The sequence below is a fragment of the Oncorhynchus keta genome, chromosome 36, assembly GCF_023373465.1.
Source record: "Oncorhynchus keta strain PuntledgeMale-10-30-2019 chromosome 36, Oket_V2, whole genome shotgun sequence".
In the NCBI taxonomy this organism is placed as follows: domain Eukaryota; kingdom Metazoa; phylum Chordata; class Actinopteri; order Salmoniformes; family Salmonidae; genus Oncorhynchus; species Oncorhynchus keta.
The window spans coordinates 18,742,761-18,768,134 of NC_068456.1; the positions used below are offsets into that span (position 1 = coordinate 18,742,761).

A 25,374-nucleotide genomic window follows, 5' to 3' on the forward strand; every position below is an offset into this window, starting at 1 on the left:
AGGTTTGTGAAATTGGTGTTTGACTTTGCTGCTTATTCATGCGTATGAAGTTTAACATAACTAATATGGAATTAACATCAGTAGCTAGGTTTCCATCCAATTGGTGACAGATTTTCATGCGAGTATTCTAAAATCCACATAAATATGCACATTTCCCCACCGAACTGACTTGTTGCTCATAAAAATCAGTGCACCCAATGTACTTTTTCCGCTTATGTTTTCATGTACTGAATAAAAATGTAAAGTTCAATGTGTTTTGCATTTTCAACTCTACCAATAGCTTTGTCACAAAAACTGTTGCGTTAAATAGCAAATGTGCCTCCTCTTCTGGGCATGTGTACTCTAGCCCAGGGACCCCCATTATAATTTAGGATAGTCTACACTTTGTCAAAGGAGACCATCTATAACCAGGTGCAAATTGTAGTCAAATTGTAGTCAATTCATACACCACATCGCAGAGTTGACGTTTTAGAGACTTCATAATTGGACATTCAAAAAGGTTTTCCTTTATTTCTCCTGTCCGTGCCACACACGCTAAAGCGAGGTCAGGCTTTTACCTAAATCCACAAACCATCATAGATCTGCAACTATTGCATAAATACAAAGCAACATACAGGTGATGCTCAAAATGTGTAGAACTAGATTGTAATACACCAAAAATAACAGTTACAGTACTCAACAGCAAGGAAACCCAACAGAAACTTCCTTCACTGCTAAAGCATGATTTTACAACTTTGGTTTATGTGCAGTCTCTCACAAAGACCTTAAACTCAATTCAAGATGTTCACATATACATTAGAGAAAAATAACACAGGTACCATGGGTTAAACTTGACAGGGAGGAATAGCAAGACAGAGGAAAAATGAGAATATGACAAGAAACTGGTGCGTTTCTGGTTTAATGTTGACTTTGAATGTCTTACTCTCTCCTCCCAAAAATCACCAACCATTCAAATGAGATACTGAATCACACGAGAACTGAAGTCAAATTTTACAGATGGTTGTTATTTTCCTCACTGCAAAAATGTTAGTGCAGCCTAAAAAATATTTTTTTAAATAATGAAAGAAAAATAGAGAATCAAAGCTCTCCTTAACTCAAAAGCTCCCAAACAAAAACATGTAAAATTGGTTTGGAGATTAAATTAAAAACAAGACATTTAATTTCAGCCAGTTGGAAAAAAAGGTAAACTAAACATCCATGTGTATGATATGTCTCCTAAACCTTAGTGACTTTGAACTGCCATTTCAAAGCTTAATAAATTACCTTTATTCAAGCAGTTATTCATATAGAAATGTCTTTCAATAAATGTGCAGTGCTTAGTATTAAGAATTAAGTTCATATTACACAATCGAGCCAGTTCTCCATTGGGTCCCATGACTCAAAGATATGTTGGCTTAGTCACTAGACATTAAAGAAAACAAGCCAACTATTTCAACTGGAAAAACAGTAATTTTGCAAGTGTGCTTCGTCAGTGCCCATAATGAACAGAAAGATGTTTGAATCGATGCTGGTATATTTCCTTATACTTCTTTTTTTAAACAACCACATGCATTTACACTTTTGGATAAAGATTTTACATTAGAAAATCAATAAAGATAAATAGCATTAGTATACTATAATCCTTTATTTCCCATCATCCCCAGGTCTTTTTGCAGCAGTGGACCATTTCTTCTGTCAGTCTCTAAGATATTTGTATGTGTCCTCTGCCAGGGTGCGGTGAGGCTCAGGATTCCCTCCCCTTTTAGTTTGTCCGTGTCAGGAAAGGGAAAAAAAAAAAAAAAATAAGAGGCTGGACCCCTGCCTCTGGGGAGCCCGCCTACACCCGATTTTGTCACTCATCCTCCTCCTCCTCCTCTTCCTCGCCGTCGGAGAGCGTGGCACAGGGGTGGATCTGTCGGTAGCCGTCCAGCCACTTCTCCACCATCTGTGTGACCAGGGGGTGGTTCCGCCTGCGGGAGCTCTTCTGCATGGCCACCAGCACTCCGCCCTCCGTCACGCAGCAGTCCAACCACTCTCTCAGCAGCTTCTCCTGCTGCTCTTCATTACCCATCTGACATGGACAGACACACACAATCTACCATGAGACTATATCTCTTCAGTTACCTTTACAGGATGCTCTCATACTGAGAAAATTACATTTCACAATCCAGCCACTTCACGAGAACAGCAAAAGACTTACTAAACATACATTTTGCACTATAGTCACTAAGCAGAGGTTATAATAGAACTACGTAATCAACATGACTAGTAGAATCAGACTAAATTCTTAAAGCAGCCAGTCAGAGGACCATATTCATAATACCACAGCGGGAGCTCCCTCCTACCTCCTGTGCTGAGAGGAAATGGATGTGGAGCAATTTTCTCTCGCTGTCCACCAGCGGTAGGAAGGTGACGGTGACGTCGTCGTCTGTGTGGAGGTTGGCGCCTGCGCCCCGATTGTCGAAGCCGTCGTTCTCCATGGCCACCAGTGCAGAGAAGTGGCCACGCGTGTAGCCCAGCGCAATGGGACTCTTCCAACAGAAACTCTGCTCCCACAACAGGGGCAAGTACACACCTGGAGAGAGAAAGGGAGAGATGAATGAGGAAGGGAGGTCATCAAAAGGGACAGAAAAGGAGAAAACAAACCAAAAATGATCAGACCCAAAAGAAAAGGAACATGTATTGCTCAACAGTTTCCCAAACACAATGGACACTTTTTCCCTTAGATTATTCAGTCAGCCTCCTAACCCACCAGACAGCCTGTGCAAGTAAACGCAACTGAAACCACAAACCACTGTTCAAGCGTCTAGAACAGTTGCTATCCCTCTCTGTGCAACAGTCTGCCATTGTGTTTTTTTAAATAGCTTTCTCCTTCCCACCCTCCATGGACGACCATCAGTCGCTCCTTAACACAAACAGTAGCCTATATCATTCCTCTATTAGCATGACATTACCACAGGCAGACAATCATTAGAGAGTTTACATTATGGCTGCAGCCGCTCCACAGGATAACTCAAGCCAGACTGTTTTTACTAGGGTACACAGACGTGGACCCCGCCCTCAGCCCTTATTGGGCACCTGCTTTACACCAACACTCCTTCTCCTGACGGCTAACATATGTTGAGAGAGATTCTAAAAGTATGTAGAGTGTGATCCATTCTTCTGCACCACTGCATAGTTAGGAAGTGGGGTTGGGGTAGGATTATTTTTGGCAGAATTGTTTGACTCGTTTTTGAGTCACATGAATGCGGTATCAGCATTGGAACAATCACGTTGAACAATTGTAACTCCCTCTTCCCCTTACTAATCAACCTGGACGGAATATATTACGGAAAACATGCATTCTTCTGTCATGTACATTAGGGAATCTCGTCAGGGACTTCGGTCATGCAATGCTAAGGATCATGCCATGATACTGACGGTTTCTAGTCAAGTGTCAACTCCCTCAAATGTTGCATAAAATTAGGGCTAGTTGGGAACAGATTTTATGTCCCAATAACATGTTATTGGGTTTATGAACTGATATACCAAACAATTAATGCATCAATTCGGTCTTCTCCAATTAAAACTATAATACAAATATAATATATAACATTCTAGCAAAACAAAAAGTATGCTCAATGCATGGGGCATTGGACAGTCAGGCCCATGAAGACTGCAATGAAGAAACATGATTATTTATTTTTAGGGGAATCTTGATAGAAATTGAAGAGAAGTTTAAGACCCTCATAAGATTCACAGTAAAATTGAAGGATGGAAAAAGAAATCGTAATATACTGGGAAAGATGGGATAGTGGGGTCCACACAAAACATAATACATAACATTAATAGACAAGAACACTGTATACATTTGCCTGCTTCCATTCAGCCACAAGAGCATTAGTCAGGTTGGGAACTGATGTAGGGCAATTAGGCCTGGCTCGCAGTCGGCGTTCCAATTCATCCCGATGGAGTTGAGGTCTGGGCTTTGTGCAGGCCAGTTAAGTTCTTCCACCGATTGATAAACCATTTCTGTATGGACCTCGCTTTGTGCATGGGGGCATTGTCATGCTGAAACAGGAAAGGGCCTTCCCCAAACTGTTGCAACAAAGTTGTCTAGAATGTCATTGTATGCTGTAGCGTTAACATTTCCCTTCACTGGAACTAAAGGGCCCAGCACAAACCATCAGTAAACAGGCCCAGACCAATATTCTTCCACCAAACTTTACTGTTGGCACTATGCTTTGGGGCAAGTAGCGTTCTCCTGGCATCCGTCGAACTGCCAGATGGTGAAATGTGATTTATCACTCCAGAGAAGTAATTTCCACTGCTCCAGAGTCTAATAGCGGCGAGCTTTACACCACTCCAGCTGACGCTTGGCATTGCACATAGTGATCATAGGCTTATGTGTGGCTGCTCAGCCATGGAAACCCATTTCATGAAGCCCCCGGCGAACAGTTCTTGCATGGCTGTGTGCTCGATTCTACACACCTGTCAGTCAGCAAGGGGTGTGGCTGAAATAGCCGAGTCAACTAATTTGAAGACGTGTCCACCTATTGACGTTGCTTCCAGAGGCAGTTTGGAACTTGGTAGTGAGTGTTGCAACCGAGGACAGATGACTGTCAAACGCTTCAGCAATCGGCGGTCCTGTTCTGTGAGCTTGTGTGCCCTACTTCCTGGCTGAGCCATTTTTGTTCCTAGATGTTTCCACTTCACGTTGACTGGGCAGCTCTAGCATGGCAGCAATTTGACAAATTGACTTGTTGGAAAGGTGGCATCCTATTACAGTGCCACATTGAAAGTCACCGAGTTCTTCAGTAAGGCCATTCCACTAACAATGTTTGTCTATGGAGAATACATGGCTGTGTGCTCAATTTTTTTACACCTATCAGCAAGCGGTGTCGCTGGAATAGCTAAATCCACAGATTTAAAAGGTGTCCACATACTTTGTGTACACACAAAAATATAAATGCAACATGTAAAGTGTTGGTTCCATGTTTCATGATCCCAGAAATATTAATTTCTTAAAAATATGATGCACACATTTGTTTACATCCTTGTTAGTGAGCATTTCTCCTTTCCCAAGATAATCCATCATAATCCATTAATCAAGCTGATTAAACAGCATGAACATTACACAGATGCACCTTGTACTGGGGGCAATAAAAAGGCCACTAAAATGTCCAGTTGTCACAACAAAATGCCACAGATGTCTCAAGTTGAGGGAGCATGCAATTGGCATGCTAACTTAATTTAAAAAAAGATTTAACTAGGTAAGTCAGACTGTAGGAATGTCCAGCAGAGCTGTTGCCAGAGAGTTGAGTGTTTATTTCTCTACCATAAGCCCGCTCCAATGTTGTTTTAGAGAATTAGCCAGTACGTCCAACCGGCCTCACAACCGCAGACCACATGTAACCACTCCAGCCCAGGACCTCTACATCCGGCTTCTTCACCTGCGGGATCTTCTGAGACCAGCCACCTGGACAGCTGATGAAACTGAGGAGTATTTCTGTCTAATAACGCCCTTTTGTGGGAAAACATTTTTCATTCTGATTGGCTGGGCCTGGCTCCCCAGTGGGTGGGCCTATGCCCTTGAAGGCCCAGCCAATCAGAATCAGTTTTTCCCCACAAAAGGGCTCGGCTTCAACGCTGCAGATATTTTTTGGTACCCTTTCTCAGATATATGCCTCAATACAATTCTGTCTCAGTTCTACAGACAGTTCCTTCGACCTCATGGCTTGGTTTTTGCTCTGACATGCACTGTCAACGGTGGGACCTTATATAGACAGGCGTGTGCCTTTCCAAATCATGTTCAATCAATTTAATCTACCACAGGTGGATTCCAATTAAGTTGTAGAAACATCTCAAGGATGATCAATGGAAACAAGATGTGCCTGAGCTCAATTAAGAGTCTTATAGCAAATGGTCTGAATACTTATGTAAATGTGATATTTATTTTTAATACATTTGCAAAAATGTCTAAAAACCTGTTTTCGCTTTGTCATTATTGGGTATTGGGTGCAGATTGCTGATAATTTGTATTTAATACAATTTAGAATAAGGCTGTAATGTAACAAAATGTGGAAAAAGTCAAAGGGTCTGAATACTTCCAAAGGTTGTGTGTATGTGGGAGATATAAATATAAAAAGGATCCGAAATTATACAAATAATGTTATTCGATAGTCCCCCCCCCAAAAAAAGATCTAGTCCCTCCATCTGTGACGCACTGCTGTGATAAATCAAAAACACCTCTGAATACGGAAAATTCACTATTGAATTCACTATTTGAGCAAAATCCGCAAACCCAGTCGAAAAATAGCATCATCCTTGTGCCACGATTCATGTGCTGGGCCTAATTCACATCAAAAGGGCTTTGTCTGATTTAGCAGATATTATCCAAACCATCAATCTAATTGGACAAGGAGAGATAAATCTACAACACTACTTTTAGAGATTTTGTGCTTGTCAGGATTTAAAGCTTAATACATCAAAGGTTTTTTTTAAACAAATTTTAAAATCCGCCCAATTTAAGACCGAGGCCAAAGAAAACAGACATCACCTTACCTTGAAAACGGGTGTACCCAAGTGTTTCACCACGGAAACTTTTGTAATACTTCACTCCATAGACGATGATTGGTCTACGAAGAATGTGTGCAAGAACAAAAATATGAGTCTGCTCCAGGCTGGCTCCAGGCTGTAGAGACAGATACAACACAAAGAGAGAGGCATGTTAAACTACCTTTGTGGAGTATAGATGCAAAATATATTATTAAGATTTGAGCTATTACTTGTTATTAGGTATTACGCTAGCCTGATTGTACGTACGACCAGCAATATCTTAAGCCAGATTCTTTATTATTATTATACACCAAGTATACCAAACATTAAGAACACCTTCCTAATATTGAGTTGTTCAAATACACAATCCATGTATCAATTGACTTTAACCTGTCTCCCCTTCATCTACACTGATTGAAGTGGATTTAATACGTGCCATCAATAAGGGATCGTAGCTTTCATCTGGATTCACCTGGTCAGTCATGCCTCGATACTGTAAACACCATGTGATTCAAGTATTAAAAGAAAACCTTAGGCAAATGCCTCTGTTGGTTCTTTGTCTTAAATGAAATACAGGAATCTTTCATGTTGCACAACAGTGGATGCTCTCATACACTAGGGGCTTTCCTATAAGCTTTACTCATTCTTTCCTATATGGTCAGAGCAGTATGGCATAATTCATGGACCATAATTTCTTAATATTTTGCATGTTACAGTACACTGCTGATCCCAACTCAAGTCCTGCCACCTAAAAGTCTTAAAGCTTCATGTCTGTATGCATAAGGAAATCTGTCTCAGCCTCCAGTATTTATGCTGCTGTAGTTTATGTGTCATGGGGCTAGGGTCAGTCTGTTATATCTGGAGTATTTCCCCGGTCTTTTCCAGTGTACTATGTGAATTTAAGTATGCTCTTTCTAACTCTCTCTGAGGACCTGAGCCCTAGGACCATGCCTCAGGACTACCTGGCCTGATGACTTTTGACCTTGCTGTCCCCAATCCACCTGACATTTACTCCTGAGGTGCTGACCTGTTGCACCCTCGACATCCACTGTGATAATTATTTGACCCTGCTGGTCACCGATGAACATCTTGGCCATGTTCTGTTATAATCTCCACCTGGCACAGCAAGAAGAGGACTGGCCACCCCTCATAGCCTGGTTCCTCTCTAGGTTTCTTCCTAGGGAGTTTTTCCTAGCCACCGTGCTTCTACACCTGCATTGCTTGCTGTTCGGGGTTTTAGGCTGGGTTTCTGTACAGCACTTTGAGATATCAGCTGATGTAAGAAGGGCTTTATAAATACATTTTATATGAAATGTGTGTGTGTGTGTGTGTGTGTGTGTATATATACCTGGCTGGCCAGTGAGAGAATGAAAGCCCAATCTTCCTGCCACTGTTCCTCTCTGAGTGAGAAGTGCAAGCCGAAGCTCTGGGAGTACCACGACTCCCACTCCTTCCAGCGTGTATAGAACCTGCAGACAGAACACACGTCAGTGGCCCTGTACCAACTCCCTGTGGTAAAAGGTCAAGTGAGTGTTACCTTTTGCAATGAGAAGAGACTCTTTTTTTCAAAATGATATGATTGTTTATTTATGTAAATCACATAGCCTTCTCATCCTTTCCCCATCCCCAGCCAGCTCCACGCCCCAGACCCAGGTCTCACCAGTGGGAGCAGTCATGCAGGCTGTCGTGAAGGGTCTTGCGGAGGACAGAGTCCTTGTCATAGATTCCCCAAGTGGCCTGCAGTACTGAGTCTAACAGGCAGTCCCCGGCCGTGCGGTTCCACAGGGCATACAGCCTGCTGTCCAACCGCGTTCCTAGCTCTATAGACCAGTTGATGATGGGAGACTCCTCCTCCAGCTCTGAGAGAGAGAGAGAGAAAGCGAGACATGGGGTTATTTTGAAAATTAACCACTATTTGGTTTTACATGCAAACGTTTGTTCCAGCCCAGCACTAATATCCCTGTTCAATGAATCAAGTCAATGAGCATTTGGATTGGGGACCGTTAGTGTAAAGTATAGGGAAGTACAGTGATGGCAAGGAGGACACCATTGGGATGCTGGACTTGCACTATGTATGAAGACAAGGTGCGGATAGAGGGGCCACCTTGATGCTACCGACATGACAGGTGGTGGCACTAGAAAGGTTAGTGCTCTCTGCGATCCATAACTAACCCTAAACATTTTACATAACTTTAAATGGGGTAGGGTCCCGGACAGCAAGGAACACCAGAATTATGATATTTCACAGGAAAGGAACCCGGAATTATGATATTTCACAGGAAAGGAACCCAGAATTATGATATTTCACAGGAAAGGAACCCGGAATTATGATATTTCAAAAAGGGGATCAAGCGTAAGGATGAGTGATACACCTGCCTTCTCAGCTTCATCATAGTAGAGACAGAGATAGCAGAGTATAGAGATGACTTTAGTCACCTTGTTTTCCCATACACTGGCGTGTTACCCTTGGGGTGCTGCAAACTGAGGAGCTTAACAGGTCATAAGACACCCTAGAGAGAGTAAGCAATCAGTGTGGAACCCATTGATGTTGTGTGCGTCCCTGGAGGAAGTAGTCATTCAGTAAGGGATCAGGGAAATCCTAAAACTCAATTAGCCTGATTAGCACAGACGCAAGCACACACAATAAGGGCAGGCCAACAGACAGGAAGGCAGGGAAGGCACACTGTTGGCAGGCAGGGAACAGACCTGTAATACAACACTATACAGCAGACTTCTCGTTTAGTAGAGGGGATAGGAAGCTATACAGATGCCCTCCACTGTCGACTATGACAAGGGTCTCGCACATGACTCAGTAAAAGTGGCATTGCAAGTTACTGAAATGTACAGGAAGTCAGTCAAAATTTCACCTTTCTGTACATCTCGGTCCAGCACTTCGTCAAACAGTTTCTCCTGAACTGTTGGGGGCAAGTCCTCAATATCTGTATAGAAAAACAGACAGTGGTATTCAATGGGTTTGAGATACACAATACAAGGGAGACATGATACAGTTCCAAAAACTTCACAAAAAAAGGGGAGGTTTGAGAGCAAGTATTTATTTGACAATAGTGAAATGAGGTTTGGAGCTTGGAGAAGAACGTGCATCTGTCTTGACCTGCACACACCTTAATCAAGCCAAGATGAAGTGATTTGGGTTTAATTCCCTTGAGGTTAGCAGGAGTCAAAGCTGCACTGTAACAAAACTGACAACACTGCAAGCTACAGACACCACATTTGACTGTTTTCTACCCAATGTCAAAACATGTTTTGTTGTGTGTGTGTCCTTTTCTTTCCACACTAGAGCTACTTTGTGTGCTCGGAGAACTTCGCAACAGTAGCGGCTATTCTTCAGCTCAACAAATGAATACATTGACGTTGTGCAAAAGAACAGCGAGGCTTCTATAGCGGCCGGAAGCCAATGCACGCTCCCAAAATACTCTGCATAACCAGCCATCACTGCTTACCAGCCCTGTGGCTCTAATTTTCAACCACAATGTAGGATATATTTCTCAAGGAGGAATTCAACCAAAATAGTTGGAGACTCAACCTTGCTTACACTAGCAAAAACTTGGTACATATGAAAATACAATTTTGCAATGCAGGGCTCCAGACTAACTTTTTCCCCTGGTGGCACTGGTTAAGTTGGTGGCACCAGCCTATGATTTGGTTTCACCAAAATGTTGCCGCCGTGTCACACAACAGAAACAATTTGCAATCATTTTAGAAAGTAATTCACAATGCTACTGAAATCGCATGATTCAGAAGATAGATGTTCAATTTCTCATGTCCAAATGGGAAACCATAATTCAATTTAACCTAAACCAGCGATTTTCATTAATTTGGGGTAGACATTTATGCCATTGTTACATTTTACCCTCAATATAGTGTGCTCCAGAATATGATTTATTTTGTTCAATAGAGATTAATTTGCATACTAATATCACTTCCATTTAAGGAAGTGAAAACAACTCACTAAGCTAAATACAATAGACTGCTAGTTAGAAATGTAATTGATTTCTCTAACATTCCAGCATACTATCCAATGAAGTCTATAGACCTCAAACTGTCCACACATGCTTTGTGCTCCATATCTCAAAGCAGTACGAGTTACTTTGGTTGTAAGACGGTGCCAAAATACTCAATGTTGAGAAATAAATGGAAAACCTACAGAAAGTTGAGACCCTCATCTCTTCAACTGTCATGACAGTTGCTTTTAGAACTAAGCAATTGTGGGGGAAAAAAGCACCCCCCCCAAAAAATCTCTCTTCAGCCCAGTGCTTCCCAAACCTTTTTGTCATGCCCCCCCACCCCCCTTTTCTTATGGGGGAACAGAGCGAGACAGATTGACTCCAGTAGATTAACAGGCTTGAGCCTACTGCCTGATATTCAGAGAAATATTAGGCCCTTCTCCAATTCTGCAGCCTACTAAAAACCAGACATTACAAGGTTTATAATACTGCCACAGTTGTCTTTCAACTCTTAACATTGAGCACAATATAACCATTAGTAATTATCACTCGCAATATGCGCTTATCGTCACACTTCGGGAAAAATCATTCTCTTTATAATTTTTATTCGTGCTTATGAATTGACAATGTTTAAGTTGACTGCACCGTTTAATTTGTTCCAAGTTAGCTCACAGATGTGAGGGTTTGTTTATTGGGAGAGAGAAGGGGGAAGAGATCAGGTGGAGCAGCATGCTGCGAGAGTCCATCAAAAGTAATGTTTTTAATCTAAAAAAATACAATCACAAGATTTAAGTGTGAGTAAGTATCTCTCTAGTAGTATAATTAAGCTGTGTTTGTTCATCTTACCCTACCTCTATGGGGGTGGGCGCCCCACAGTCTGCGAAACGCTGCTTCAGCCTAAGCTGGTACTAGGGAAAGCATTTCACTCAGAAACAACCATACCATTATGCAATTCCCAACCACCAACAAAACATGCATTCTACCATCATAGAAGACAAGAAGCTTTACAGTAGAAGAGCAGCAAAACAGTTACTACCACATAACTATACACAGTAATGAGGCTAAATAAAACTACTGCAGGTAGTGTATAATAGGTCAGAGGGAGGCTGACCTGCTGGCAGGGTGAAGGTGACCAGGTCAGTGAGAAAGTAGCAGGTGAAGTCTCCCTTGCGCTGGTGCAGGGAGGCAGCCACCTCCCGACGGATCTGCTCCGTCAGCTCAGGGCACACCATGGCTGGGATACACTTAGCTGCCTGCTGGGACACCTAGACACAGAACGTGACACAGGAATGATACAACTGTCTCCCACTGCAAATACAACCTAGGGAGCATGAAAGCCACATTTGATTTTTTCACCTTTATTTAACCAGGTAAGCCAGTTGAGAACAAGTTCTCATTTACAGCTGCGACCTGGCCAAGATAAAGCAAAGCGGTGCTACAAAACAACAGAGTTACAAACAAACGTACAGTCAATAACACAATAGAAAAATCTATGTACAGTGTGTGCAAATGTAGAAGAGTAGGGAGCTAGGGAATAAATAGTCCCTAGATGCAAAAATAATTACAATTTAGCATTAATACTGGAGTGATAAATGTGCAGATGATGACATGCAAGTAGAGATACTGGGGTGCAAAAGAGCAACATAATAATATGGGGATGAGGTAGTCGCGTGTGCTATTTACAGATTCACTGTACACAGTCATCGTTAAGCTGCTCTGACAGCTGATGCTTAAAGTTAGAGGGAGATATGAGTCTCCAGCTTCAGTGATTTTTGCAATTCATTCCAGTCATTGGCAACTGAGAACTGGTAGGAAAGGCGGCCAAAGGACGTGTTGGCTTTGGGGATGACCAGTGCAATATACCTGCTGGAGCACGTGCTACGGGTGGGTGTTGCTATGGTGTCCAGTGAGCTGAGATAACGCAGGGCTTTACCTAGCATAGACTTATAGATGACCTGGAGCCAGTGGGTTTGGCGACAGATATGTAGTGAGGGCCAGCCAACGAGAGCATACAGGCCGCAGTGGTGGGTAGTATATGGGGCTTTGATGATAAAACCGATGCCACTGTGATAGACTACATCCAATTTGCTGAGTAGAGTGTTAGGGGATATTTTGTAAATCACATCGCCGAAGTCAAGGATCGGTAGGATAGTCAGTTTTACGAGGGTATGTTTGGCAGCATGAGTGAAGGAGGCTTTGTTGCAAAGTAGGAAGCCGATTCTAGATTTATTTTTTGATTGGCAATGCTTAATGTGAGTCTGGAAGGAGAGTTTACAGTCTAACCAGACACCTAGGTATTTGTAGTTGTCCACATATTCTAGGTCAGAACCGTCCAGAGTAGTGATGCTAGTCGGGCGGGAGGGTGAGGGCAGCAATCGGTTGAAGAGCATGCGCTTAGTTTTAATAGCGTTTAAAAGCAGTTGGAGGCAATGGAAGGAGTGTTGTATGGCATTGAGGCTCGTCTGGAGGTTAGTTAACACAATGTCCAAAGAAGGGCCATATGTATACAGAATGGTGTCGTCTGCGTAGAGGTGGATCAGGGAATCACCTGCAGCAAGAGCGACATCATTGATGTATACAGAGAAGAGAGTCGGCCTGAGAATTGAACCCTGTGGCACCCCCATAGAGACTGCCAGAGGTTCGGACAACAGGCCCTCCGATTTGACACACTGTCTAATAAGTAGTTGGTGAACCAAGTAGTCATTTGACAAGCCAAGGCTATTGAGTCTGCCGGTAAGAATGCGGTGATTGACAGAGTCGAAAGCCTTGGCCAGGTCGATGAAGACAGCTGCACGGTACGGTCTTTTATCGATGCCGGTAATGATATCGTTTAGGACGTAGAGCGTGGCTGAGGTGCACCCATGACCAGCTCTGAAACCAGATCACATATTGGAGAAGGTCCGGTGAGATTCGAAATGGTCGGTGATCTGTTAGTTAACTTGGCTTTCAAAGATTTTAGAAAGGCAGGGCAGAATGGATATAGGTCTATAACAGTTTGGGTCTAAGGTGTCTCCCCCCTTGAAAAGGGGGAATACTGCAGCAGCTTTCCAATCTTTGGTGATCTCAGATGATACGAAAGAGAGGTTGTATAGGCTAGTAATAGGGGTTACAACAATTTTGGCGGATAATTTTAGAAAAGAGAGGGTCCAGATTGTCTAGACCAGCTGATTTGTAGGGATGCGATTTTGCATCAGCTGTCTACTGAAGCGGGGGGGGGTTGGACAAGTTGCTGCAGGGGGTGCTGAGATATTGGCCAGGATAGGGGTAGCCAGGTGGGAAGCATGGCCAGCTGTAGGAAAATAATTATTGAAATGATCAATTATAGTAGATTTATCAGTGGTGACAGTGTTTCCTAGCCTCCGTGCAGGGGGCAGCTGGGAGGGGGTGCTCTTATTCCACTTTTTGGAATTAGTGCTTCAGGAAGCAAATATCTGTTTGAAAAAGCTAGCCTTAGCTTTCCTAACTGACTGAGTATATTGGTTCCTGACTTCCCTGAAAAGTTGCATATCGCGGGGGGCTATTCAATGCTAATGCAGAACGCCACAGGCACACAGATTAAATGTTCAGAGCGTTGCAGAGAGGAATGTAATGAGTAGAACAGACTCAATTGCCTGATTTGAATCCCTGTTCAACACAATCCATTTCTATCTGAAATTTCTGGAACAGTGCACCCTTCTGAGCAGGCCCCAGGTAGACCCTGCCCCAGGTAGACCCTGCAGCGTAGCCTAGTGGTTAGAGCGTTGGACTAGTAACCGGAAGGTTGCGAGTTCAAACCCCCGAGCTGACAAGGTACAAATCTGTCGTTCTGCCCCTGAACAGGCAGTTAACCCACTGTTCCCAGGCCGTCATTGAAAATAAGAATGTTCTTAACTGACTTGCCTGGTTAAATAAAGGTCAAATTAAAATCAAATTTAAAAAAGGGACACATTCCTGCCGGTCCTTCCAAGGCTCACCCCCTTACTAACCCTGGGATAAGAGAGCCTACCGTCAATACAACACATCACACCCAATATGTCCTCAGAGCGCATATGTGGTATCGCCAAAACATTACTGAATATAAAACGAACAACCTGGAGATGGAGTGATTACATACCGGACGATACAAATTGAGCCCAACTGGTACAGTAGAATAAAGACAACAGTTCTTGACCTGTACCATTATGATAATACATTTGCAGAGCCTGTGTATTGTCCTGACCTCAGTGAGGAGCACTGCCAGCATGTCCTGCCTCTGGAAGCGGATGGCCAGGTGTACCAGGGTGAAGCCGTCATCGAAGGCCGATGACCGGTTGAGGAGACGCACCTCGTCGGACGTCAGCTGCCTGGCGATGTCCCCCCCTGATGACTTATAGGCCTCTACTGCAGCCAGGTCCCCCTCTACCACACCTGCAGAAAGAAGTGTGTGTGTGTGTGTGTGGGGGGGGTTACATGGTACAAACTCTAAAATGCTGTTTAAATGTAAAAATAAATAAAAAAGACCATCAAATGGTAATTCATGCAGTTTGTTGGACAAGGTGGAAATTCTTATTTAGTTTACCAAACAAATCATTTGTAGGCTATTCCTTGCCAAAACACAGTTTGTTACAGCCGTATTCTAAAATGTATTAAAAATCTACACACAATACCCCATAATGACAAATCGAAAACAAGTTTGGCTACTTTTGCAAATGTATTTTAAAAAGACCTAAACAGAAATACCTTTTTTACATAAGTACTCAGACCCTATGCTATGAGACTCGAAATTGAGCTCAGGTCCATCCTGTTTCCATTGATCATCCTTGAGATGTTTCTACAACTTGATTGGAGTCCACCTGTGGTAAATTCAATTGATTGGACATGATTTGGAATGTGTACCCAGAACTTTCTGCACCATTAAAAAAGGTCCAAGAGCACAGTGGCCTCCATCATTCTTAAAATGGAATAAGTTTGGAACCACCAAGACGTTCCTAAAGCTGGCCACCCTGCCAAACTGAGAAATTGGGGAAGATGGTCACTGACAGAGTTCCTCTGTGGCGATGGGAGAATATTCCAGGACAATCACCTCTGCAGCCTTCCACCAAACAGGCCTTTACGGTAGAGCTACCAGACTGAAGGCACTCCTCAGTAAAAGGCACGTGTGCACGCTTGGAGTTTGGCAAAAGGCACCTAAAGGACTCTTGACTATGAGAAACAAAATTCTCTGGTCTGATGAAACTAAGATTGGCAATCAGGCCAAAGAGTTCAACTGAAACCTGGCACCATCCCTACGCTGAAGATGGTGGTGGCAACATCATGCTGTGGGGATGATTTTCAGCTTCAGGGGACTCGGAGACTAGTCAGGATCGAGGGAAAGATGAAGGCGAAAAGTACAGAAATCCTTAATGAAAACCTGCTCCAGAACACTCAGACTGGGGTCAAGGTTCACCTTCCAACAGGAGAACGACCCTAAGCACACAGCCAAGATAACTCAGGAGTGGCTTCGGGACGAGTCTCTGAATGTCCTTGATCGGCCCAGCCAGAACATCTCTGGAGAAACCTGAAAATAGCTGTGCAGCGACGCTCCCCATCCAACCTGACAGAGCTTGAGAGGATCTGCAGAGAAAAATGGGAGAAACTCCCCAAATACAGGTGTGCCAAGCTTGTAGTGTTATACCCTAGAAGACGCAAGGCTGTAAACACTGCCAATGGTGCTCCAACAGAGTAAAGGGTCTGAATACTTGTGCAAATGTCATATTTCAGTTAATACATTTGCAAACATTTCTAAAAACCTGTTTTTGCTTTGTCATTATGGAATATTATGTGTAGAGCAATGAAGAAGAAAAAAACTATTGAATCCATTTTTAGAATAAGGCTGTAATGTAACAAAATGTGGAAAAAGTCAAGGGGTCTTTCTGAATGCACTGTAGATACCAGGGAAGTTTTACTACCACTACCGTACTGAAACAAAACCAACACTTGAGACAAAAATAAAATAAATACACTATAATGTGTTGGGGAAGATCAAAGTAGAGAACATTTCCAGTTTTACTACCAGCCTCCCATCATTTCTGGAATACCCATTTTGCAGTCTCTGGCATATTACACAACATTACTCCCTGGCTAACCATTGTTCTACACTCAAAAAAGGGCCACACAATGCTTTGCAGCATAATCAGGGTGTATGTGTGCGCGAGCGATCGTGCGTGCATGAGTTTTTCAACTGCAGTAAAAAGTAGAAATATTGAGGAACAAAAGAGGAAAAAGTGAGTAGGAAGAGAAGGAGTGGGAGGACAAACTGTGCCGATTTGAGCTTGTCAGAAAGGAAGAGAGACAGGATCACAACCACTTCTCACAGCAGTCCATTAGTTTGGGTGTGCCTGCCTGCATAGTCAAGAGTAGCACTCACACACCCTTTACCACACATATACAAAACATCAAAGGAAATGGATACAAAAGAGTTGCTCTATACTAGGAAGGGTGGAGAACATTGACAATTATTGAGGATAGAAAATGAATGAACGCTCTGATTTTACCCACAGAACATGGGGGAAAGGGCCTATTTAATTCATTTACATCAATAATGTTGCAGCGATCAAGTTAGTCCCAGGTGCAGATCAGTAGGCTTCCACTGCACAGAGAAAACTCCAACAATATTTTCATGACCATCACATTAAAAAGGGGCAATCAGCAGATGCTACACCCATATTTGGACTTTGATATGTTCCCATTAATTCTTGAAGAATATAACTTATAAATGTCTCAAGAGCTTAGTTCAACGGTTGAATCCCATCAGAACCCAAAATATAAGCGTGTTTTAATCAAAATGTTCGCTACAGTTACATATCGCGCTATTAGTTTTGGACGATATCGATATTTGACTCAAAGTAAATATATTTTAATAATTTTTACTGTAGGAAGCTATTACTAGTCGGCTCTACCTACGTCAAAACACTGGTATTTTCCATCCTATAGCCTGTTTTCCATATTATTATTTTTTAAAGTGAGCCAACATGTTTTCAGGACTTTTCTTTCTTGAAACAGGGATGTCTTAGCTTTTTACAGAAACAGGGGCGAGTCGAATTGCTTTGTTATGGTTTCTACTGCTGATTTAAAACAAACAAAATCGTCACCTGTACAAATCCAATTTGCGAACTCACGAAGATTGTTCACACAGGCCGTTTAAACAAAAACAGTAAAAGTTTTGATCACGCTCCACTGCTTGATTGGCGTAGATGGAAAAGGCAACCGTGAAAGAAGATTCCACAAGATTCTTATGTGGTTGTTAGATCAAGTATTTGTGTTTTGTTTCGTGTCAGATGCGCTCAGGGAGTTGTAACATATCATTTGCGGCATGCATCATAAGCAAAGTCATTGTAGCCTTCCTCTAGCTGTGAGAACCATGCTATTTATATTTCTGGATCTTCATCTTATTCTTTCTATTTCAATGGCAGATTCGCAACCGCAATTCACGGAAGATGCCAAAACTTTGGAGATAAAGTCAAAAGATACTCGTTTCCCCTATCCATCTGTGGTAAAGTTGTCCATACATGCTTATGGTAAATCCACGTCCAGCCATAACCTAGCTGGATAATCCTTTGAATAAGGTGTTGCAACAACAGTTAACAGTTTGCTAGATAAGGTTAGCATTGCTAGCTAGCTACACTGACAGCCATCACTGCCCTACTTGTTATTTCTCCATCACCCACAACATTCCCACCATCAATTCGTGAATATGTATTAGCAGCCTGAGTCATTCTTCGGAGGTGGGAACATTTAAGGACAATTTCTGTTATAGGACAGGAATCACGTTTAAAATGGGGGGCCTCTGGTGGGGGCCTTTTTAACATGTTACGTATGCAAGTAATGTTGTTTACAATTTCACCTGTCACATAGCATATAGGCTTAGCACCTTCTTTTCTCCAGTCCTCTCCCATGTGTCCATATCTCCATTTCACATAGCTGGGAGACACTTGAGGAAACCAATTTTGATTGAATTTGCATAAATAGTGGAGTCAGTGTGATTGATCCCAGGGCAGCAGAAGCCATGGCCCTCAATGGCCTGTCAAGGAAGAAGTGCAGACAGAGGCCCAGATGAACAGTAAGCATCAGCAACAGGCCTCTAGTGTTACTGTAGCTCCCAATTGTTGACAGATTTCCAACTGGCAGCGTCAGCAACACATCACAGGTTGTCTGCCATAACAGTAGCTTGTGACAACCAGTGACACATAACAGGCTAGCACTTCAGAATAGAGGTGGCCACACGCCAGCACACAGCACACGTTGCCTGTTTTACGACATTTCCTGTTTTACGCAGTACGCTCCCAAAGAAAAGAGATTTGATCTACAGTTGAATGCATACAGTAACTATGGCACAACTGGACCGAGATGTAGGTCAATAGGAAAGCTAATATCTGCAGGGTTTCAGCAGATGTAAGAAGAGTCTCCAAGTGCATCTTCACCTGCTTAGTGCTTACTTGGAATAGGCCAATCAAAATAAGATGTCAACATAGAAAAGGCCTTTCATATAGCATAGATAGATTATCTTCCAAACAGGTTATGGCGCTGATACTTTTGGCACCTTGAGCATGTGCAAGTCTTCACATAATGTAATGTTTTGAAAAGGTTGGGATTATCCAAAGTTCATCCTGTGAAAACAATTCCTATTCAGTCACACAATAATCACCAATTATATCACATTTCAGGTTGAGTTGCAGCCAAGTCATGTAGCCTAGTTCATGTGCTAGCTAAGCCCATGGGTATTCAACTCCAGTACTTGAGGGCTGAAGTGTCTCAATGTTTTTTTTCTTCTTTGTTCAATTGATCTACCCACTCACACACTCAAACAAGACTACTATTGTAGCCTCTGTGCATTCACTCCTTTTATCGATTAATTTAGGTGTCAAACAGACGCCCATCCATATGTAAAACGGGACACACACACAGGTTGTCAGGGAAAACCTCCTGAATCATAAGGACCACTTGCAGCCAGCACGGTTTGTTCAGGAAAAGAATATTAAAAACTCAGCTAATAAACCTGCTGTGGCATAAGCCAGTGGGCCGTAAAGCAGACAAGCATTCCCTCAGTCAAGCAGACTGCCCTTAATACAAATGGGCATCTTGTCTGTGTGAGCACACGTCCTAGCTTCTGGAGAGTACAGACAGCATGACTAAAACTGCTCCTGCATGTGCAATTTTTAGAGGGTACTTCCCACAAAGCATTGTTAATGACACCATGTTACAGACTTAGTTTTGTTTTAAATAAACATTCAAAGGCCTAGCCTGCATAATTATATGACATATTTTACTGAGGAAAGTGGCACTTGCAGTTTCCAATAAGGATCATTGTGAAAAATACTACCTGGTAACTAATGTAGGCTCATTTGTGATTCATGACATCCAGCTTGCTTAAACAACTAAACATGAATACAAAAAACATGTAACGCTACACCAGTAGAGTGTACGTAACAGGGCTCCAGGCTGCGAACAGAAAGCTGAAGGTCATCTTCCATGTGAATGCCTGTTTATTTTTGACTTATGCACCAGTCAGATATTTTAAGTGCAGGGCCTGCGGGCTACTAGGCTTTCCAGAGCCGCACGCTGCGGCCACTGTTTACCAGCCCCTGGGACTGGAAGGCAGGGTGTGTGTGTCTGTTGACATTGAGGGTTCCCCTGCAGCACACACAGGACATGCTTAGCTTCCCCGTCACAGTAATAAGTTGGGTACCTCAGACACTGGAAAGAATACTTTGCTATGGGGAGTAATTTGTATCAGCAGACAAACTGACTGGGAGGGGCAACTCCACTATAAACAGTAGAGAGGAAGCTAGCAGGAATCCTGTCTGAAATGTAGTCCAGACAGCAGCAGCGGAATCCACTCAGTCACCATTATGAGGCTTGCCTTCACTAACTTCAAGGGGCAGTGTGGCTGCCTCTGAAAGGGAGAGCCGAGTATCCTCGTCACTCACAGACTGCCTAGACTGTGCCTGACAGAGACTGGGGGATACATATAGTGGTCTCGCACATGCTGTTCAGTCTAGCAAACGGGAATATCTGTCAGCGTGGATGATGGGAAGTGAACCTTTAGCCTCTGGCCAAGTGCTTACCTGACTACACTGCATTAACCAATGGTTGTGTGCCATGTCAGACTGTAGTCGAGAACCAGATTCCTATATCATATTATGCAGTTAGCTGATATGGTAAATACCTATCCAGGCGTTGCAAGATCTGGTGTGCGTCTGCACTGTAGTCGGACAGGAATTCAACCTCTAGCTCGTCAACACAGCACAGCAGTTCCCAACTGTTTATCCATCCATCCACCCACTCAGCTTGCACGGGCTGCTGCTGCTCACAGCATGAGCAGTGAAGCAGTTACATCGCTGCATAAAATGTACAATATAACACTTACTGCTGTCCAAGACTTGCAGCCTTAATTGTTGCTCAGTGGTAACAGAGATAATATTTTTATTCCACCCAAGGTAGAGAACTCCCATTTATCAACAGAAGTACCTAAATACAGGGGAGGTATTTCAACCATAATGAGCATCTCATTCGCCACAGCTGGGAATACAGAGAAATAAACAGGGTTGGGAGAGAACCTTGATTTCTTTGCATCCACTCACACACACACCGACTCACCTGCACAGGCATTGAGAAACAACCAGTCAGTTCTCCTCATCCTGTTCTTTATCTGTTTGAGCCTTTTAAAGTCCACCTGCTGCTCCTCTATGCTCCCCACTCCGGCTCCCGAAGCCAGTTCGATCCTCTGAAAGTCCATTTTAACCTCCGCCTCCCTCTTTGAGGTTGGTGGGGACCTCCTCTGGCCGCCACTGCACCCCACTACTCCACCGCCGCCCCCTCCCAAACCCCCCCTCCTGTTGTCCCTGTCCTGCTCATTGAGTATGGAGGGTGGTAGGCTCTCTGGCTCAGAGGCCAGTTCGATAGGTTCTGTCAGGCTATTGGGCCTAGGGTGGTCACACACTACACATTTGCACGCATTGGGCCAGTTTGCATAAGTGCAGGCGGCACAGGTCCAGTGCTGGGCGCGGGTGTTGAGGCGGTTGCGGTCGTTATATTCCTCGCAGGGGTCAGTAGGGGTAGATGGGGGTGCGGTCCGGCATCCTGAGCCTGAGGTCTGGGGTGACTCAGTGGGGCTGCATGGCTGCTGTGCCAGTCCATGGTGGTGCTGCTCTTGCCGATGTCGCTGGCACAGACACTGGGTGCAGCGGATGGCACGGGGCCAATTTAGGTAGGTGCAAATGTGGCATGACCACTTGCTGGAGGGGGACTCTGGGGTGTCTGCAATGCGGACACGGGGACGGGCGCTGGAGTCCGGGCAGATTAGGAGGCTAGAGCCTCCCTTGGGCGGGCTGTTACTCAGGCTTGGGGGTTCCCACGGGCGGCTGGTATCCAGGCCGGGGCTGCTCCGGAAGGGCTCCTCAGTGATGATGGTGCCCCCACTGGGCCTCTGGGCGCGGCACATGGTGCACTTGATGGCCGAGGGCCAGTTCTCAAACGTGCAGTACTCACAGGCCCACTTGGTACCCAGCTCGGTCATTGTCGCTCCAACGCTGGGAGAGGCTGCCGCTGGGAGGGGCTCAGCACCACAGCTCCACTCAAGGAGATCACACAGGCAAGCAGGATGCTAGGGAAACAGAAACACAGGAAATGTTGAGGAGGAGGAGCTATAGTGGTCTTTGATGATCACAGACAGACTGCACTGTCATCATGCAGAGACAGAGAATTAAGATCACAGATAGAACGAACACATTTTGACTTTAATTGATGTCATGTTTTAAAGGAAATGTTTTCATAGGTAAAAACATGAACATCATTAGTAAGTCTAGCTAAGCCTATCCTATTATTACATATAGCCTATTACATAAAGTAACAGACCTGATGTTAGAGACCTCAACTTTTAGACACAAAAACAAAGAAAGCTAAATTAACACTTGTTTTTCAAACTTCTGGATCATTGTTGAACACTGTCAAACAAGATGAGCATGACATGATAAACAGCCGTGGCATTTATATCAATCCTGCTCAAACAGCTACAAGGATGTGTGCTCTTGACCTGGTACTAATTCTCAGTGCAGTTAGTCAAAGCCTGAGGCTCAGTGCAGCTGAACTCACAGAGCAAGGTGCCAAGAGCAGCAGGCCGCGACCCAATCTTGACTTGCCTCTATGACTTAAAACAGACACCCAAACATATCCAGTGACAGAGAAAACGTGCCAGACAACAGTGCTGTGTTACCTGGCAGATGAAACCAAACACCAGGCAAAACTAAAACGTGTACCAATAATGACCCTTAATGCAGTTAAGAAGTTTCCCCCCAAAGCTCTGACCTAGGCCCGTAAGGTTTTTATTTTATTAAACTAAAAGGTTTTAAATAGGGGCGAGATAGGTTGGTCCTAGATCAGCGCAAAACAGTCTACTCTGCACTCTCGGTGAAGTATTCAAAATGTTTTAAATATTCCTCGACATAAACCAACACCTTGCAAAGTGCATATAGAGGAATGATTGCAATTACTAAAGCAATGTAGACATATGTTAGCTATTATCACAACAGAACACTACTCCCTGACTTGTTGCAGCGCACATTTCAAGAGGCTGCTGATCTAGGTTTAGAACTACATTTTAAAGTTGAAACCACCAGTCTACAGCCTGGATTGGTACCTGATTGATTTCAAACAACTCAGTGCATTGAGTCTTAGCCATTTAAACGGATCAATGTAACAAGACAACTAGATAACGGTAGCTAGTTTTGCTACCGCATATTGCGTTGGGCGTGCCTACGTCAATGTGCCATACTAGTAATGTTAGCTAGTTAGTGTCACTAGAAGGGAGAGTGTGGTCAATACGATATCGGTCACCTAGCTAGTTATCTAACTAGCAAGCTGCCATGGCATCTGTTACAACTAGCTAGACAGCTAACGTAGTTAACTGAGGTAGTGGTGGAAAGCTATTTAACTACTGTACCTAGCAAGTTAGTTAACTAACCAGTAGTACATTTACCATTTACTTTCGTAGTAACTGACTATTACACCAATGAGTAGAGCAGACGACTCTATAAGTGTGTCAATATACTCTGCAAAAACCAACACATTCGTGAAAGCCAAGATTCCTCAACTCACAATGTTGTGCCCGTTAGCTTCGCTAGGGGCTACAGTATTTGTTGAAATTCTAGTTAGCGAACAGTAGCCAACTAACGCGTTAACGTTGGTAAATATTAAAATAATCTAGTTAAGGTTACCTATTCAATTCATGATGAATTGCTAAAGGTAACGTTATTGTTTACAGCTTCGTTTCTAAACAATATATCATACAAAAGTGGTGACACAACTGTGACATGCGAACTACATAACAGTTTGAACATGGGCGTCTGTTTACCTTTTCCTGTGTTGACACTCCTCTTCCAAGCACAACCAAACCGTTCTCGAGCTTGTCCCCGATTCTATCCACTCGAGCCTTCCCAAAGAAACCCAATCCGTATGTCCCGAAGTCAAGCTTTTATTTGGTCAGAATCCTCATATTTACCTTTCTGTTCTCCGTTTGTACGGTGCTTCGAGACCTATGCAATTGTACAACAACCCCCCCGTCCCTCCCCCCGTCCCTTTGCAGTCTCTCCGGGGCTTTAAATCATTTTAATCCCCATTTCCAACAACCGTTCTGTTGGTATTTAATGGCGGCGTAGTGGAAGCTGGAAAATACAAAAAAAATACACTCCAGAGAGAAGCAGGAGAATTTACCACCTGGATCCAACAGCCAAGCTGATTGGATAGTTTTTCTGTTTTCCTCCTGTTGGCCTATGAGATACGTCTTTCGTTGCCAATAGTTAAAAAGCTTGATCGCAGCCGTCTCCAATGTCAAAATATGAAACAGTCATTCATTTTCAGTTTTTGCGGAAATTATGAACAACGGACTATAATTACATTTACACTCCATTCCCGTCGCCACCATGGCGTTTGTTTCATGTCTGTATCTCAGCTGTATACCTTTAAGGGACATTAGGATGATGTCATCTTTTTGAAAAAAATATACTGCAGCAGTCTGCAGTAAAGGACAGCTTTTGTGGTTGTGGTTATTGAAAAAGTAATCGATGGAAGTTCTAGAGCACTATCAAAATAGCATTCACGACTCTGCCAACGGCAGAATGTGACCCTGGCTTAAACCTATTTGAAACATTAGCATATGCAGAACAATAAATACATCTGTCAAATTTTGCATCGATCATGTCAGTTAATTTACATGAACGTCCCACCCACTTCCCAATTACGTCACAGAAGAAGACTCCGCTATACTTGTTCACGGGCGCCGGCCAAATGTTCTCTGCCACTATGCAGATTAGATAGGAAATTCTCTTGAACAACTTGAAATGACTTTAAAGAGTATTATAGCAATAAAGACAATATGGATAAAATATATATTGATCTTATGATTTCCTTAAAAAATACATGCAATCTAATATATCAAATGTTCTACTGCTTGAGCTCCTGTTCCTCTTACAGAATATTAGCTCAAAAGTATTGTGACGCTCCTGCACTTAAATATAAACAGTACTGGCATTGTGTGCTCGATTGTATACACCTGTCAGTAACGGGTATGGTTGAAATAGCAGAATACACTCATTTGAAGGGGTGACCACATTTGTAGATATAGTGTAGCACAGGATAGACATATTACAACTAATCTCAGCTGTCACTATACTCTATTGTTGTCCATCGAGTTGGGACGATTGACAAGGTACAGTGTTGTAAAAGTAACAGGCCTTTGTGTAGAAACACAATTTAGTGAATTACAAATACTAATTGTGAGACTAAATGACATGGCAGCATATATTTATATTTTATTTGGTTAACAAAACAGGCATGATGTTAAAGTAGGAACTAGGAAGTTATAAAGGTTTTAAAGTTATAGGCAGATCACACACCTTTGTAA

The 25,374-nt window shown here is 43.2% G+C and overlaps 1 protein-coding gene across 1 annotated transcript; it reads right to left on the reverse strand.

The window, feature by feature from the left end:
• Window positions 1-480: 480 nt before the first annotated feature.
• LOC118369748 (ubiquitin thioesterase Zranb1-like) lies at window positions 481-24,415 on the reverse strand. Its single transcript, XM_035754411.2, has 10 exons — window positions 23,827-24,415; window positions 21,075-22,080; window positions 14,680-14,867; window positions 11,593-11,746; window positions 9,384-9,455; window positions 8,177-8,375; window positions 7,865-7,985; window positions 6,523-6,652; window positions 2,325-2,554; window positions 481-2,050 (listed from the first exon to the last, which is right to left on the reverse strand). Exons 2-10 carry the CDS (start codon window positions 21,991-21,993, stop codon window positions 1,832-1,834), a joined length of 2,232 nt encoding a protein of 743 aa, XP_035610304.1. The 5' UTR covers window positions 21,994-22,080; window positions 23,827-24,415; the 3' UTR covers window positions 481-1,831.
• Between the last annotated feature and the right edge of the window lie 959 nt (window positions 24,416-25,374).

What these genes read in the sequence shown, in the direction of transcription:
- LOC118369748 (XM_035754411.2), bottom strand. Translation starts at nt 21,993, where the DNA reads ATGACCGAGCTGGGTACCAAGTGGGCCTGTGAGTACTGCACGTTTGAG. An exon ending in CACCTTCACCCTGCCAGCAG is followed by an intron (nt 9,456 to 11,592) that starts GTCAGCCTCCCT and finishes TTTTCTATACAG; the next exon opens with ATATTGAGGACTTGCCCCCA. An exon ending in TTCTCTCACTGGCCAGCCAG is followed by an intron (nt 6,653 to 7,864) that starts GTATATATACAC and finishes CTGTCTCTACAG; the next exon opens with CCTGGAGCCAGCCTGGAGCA.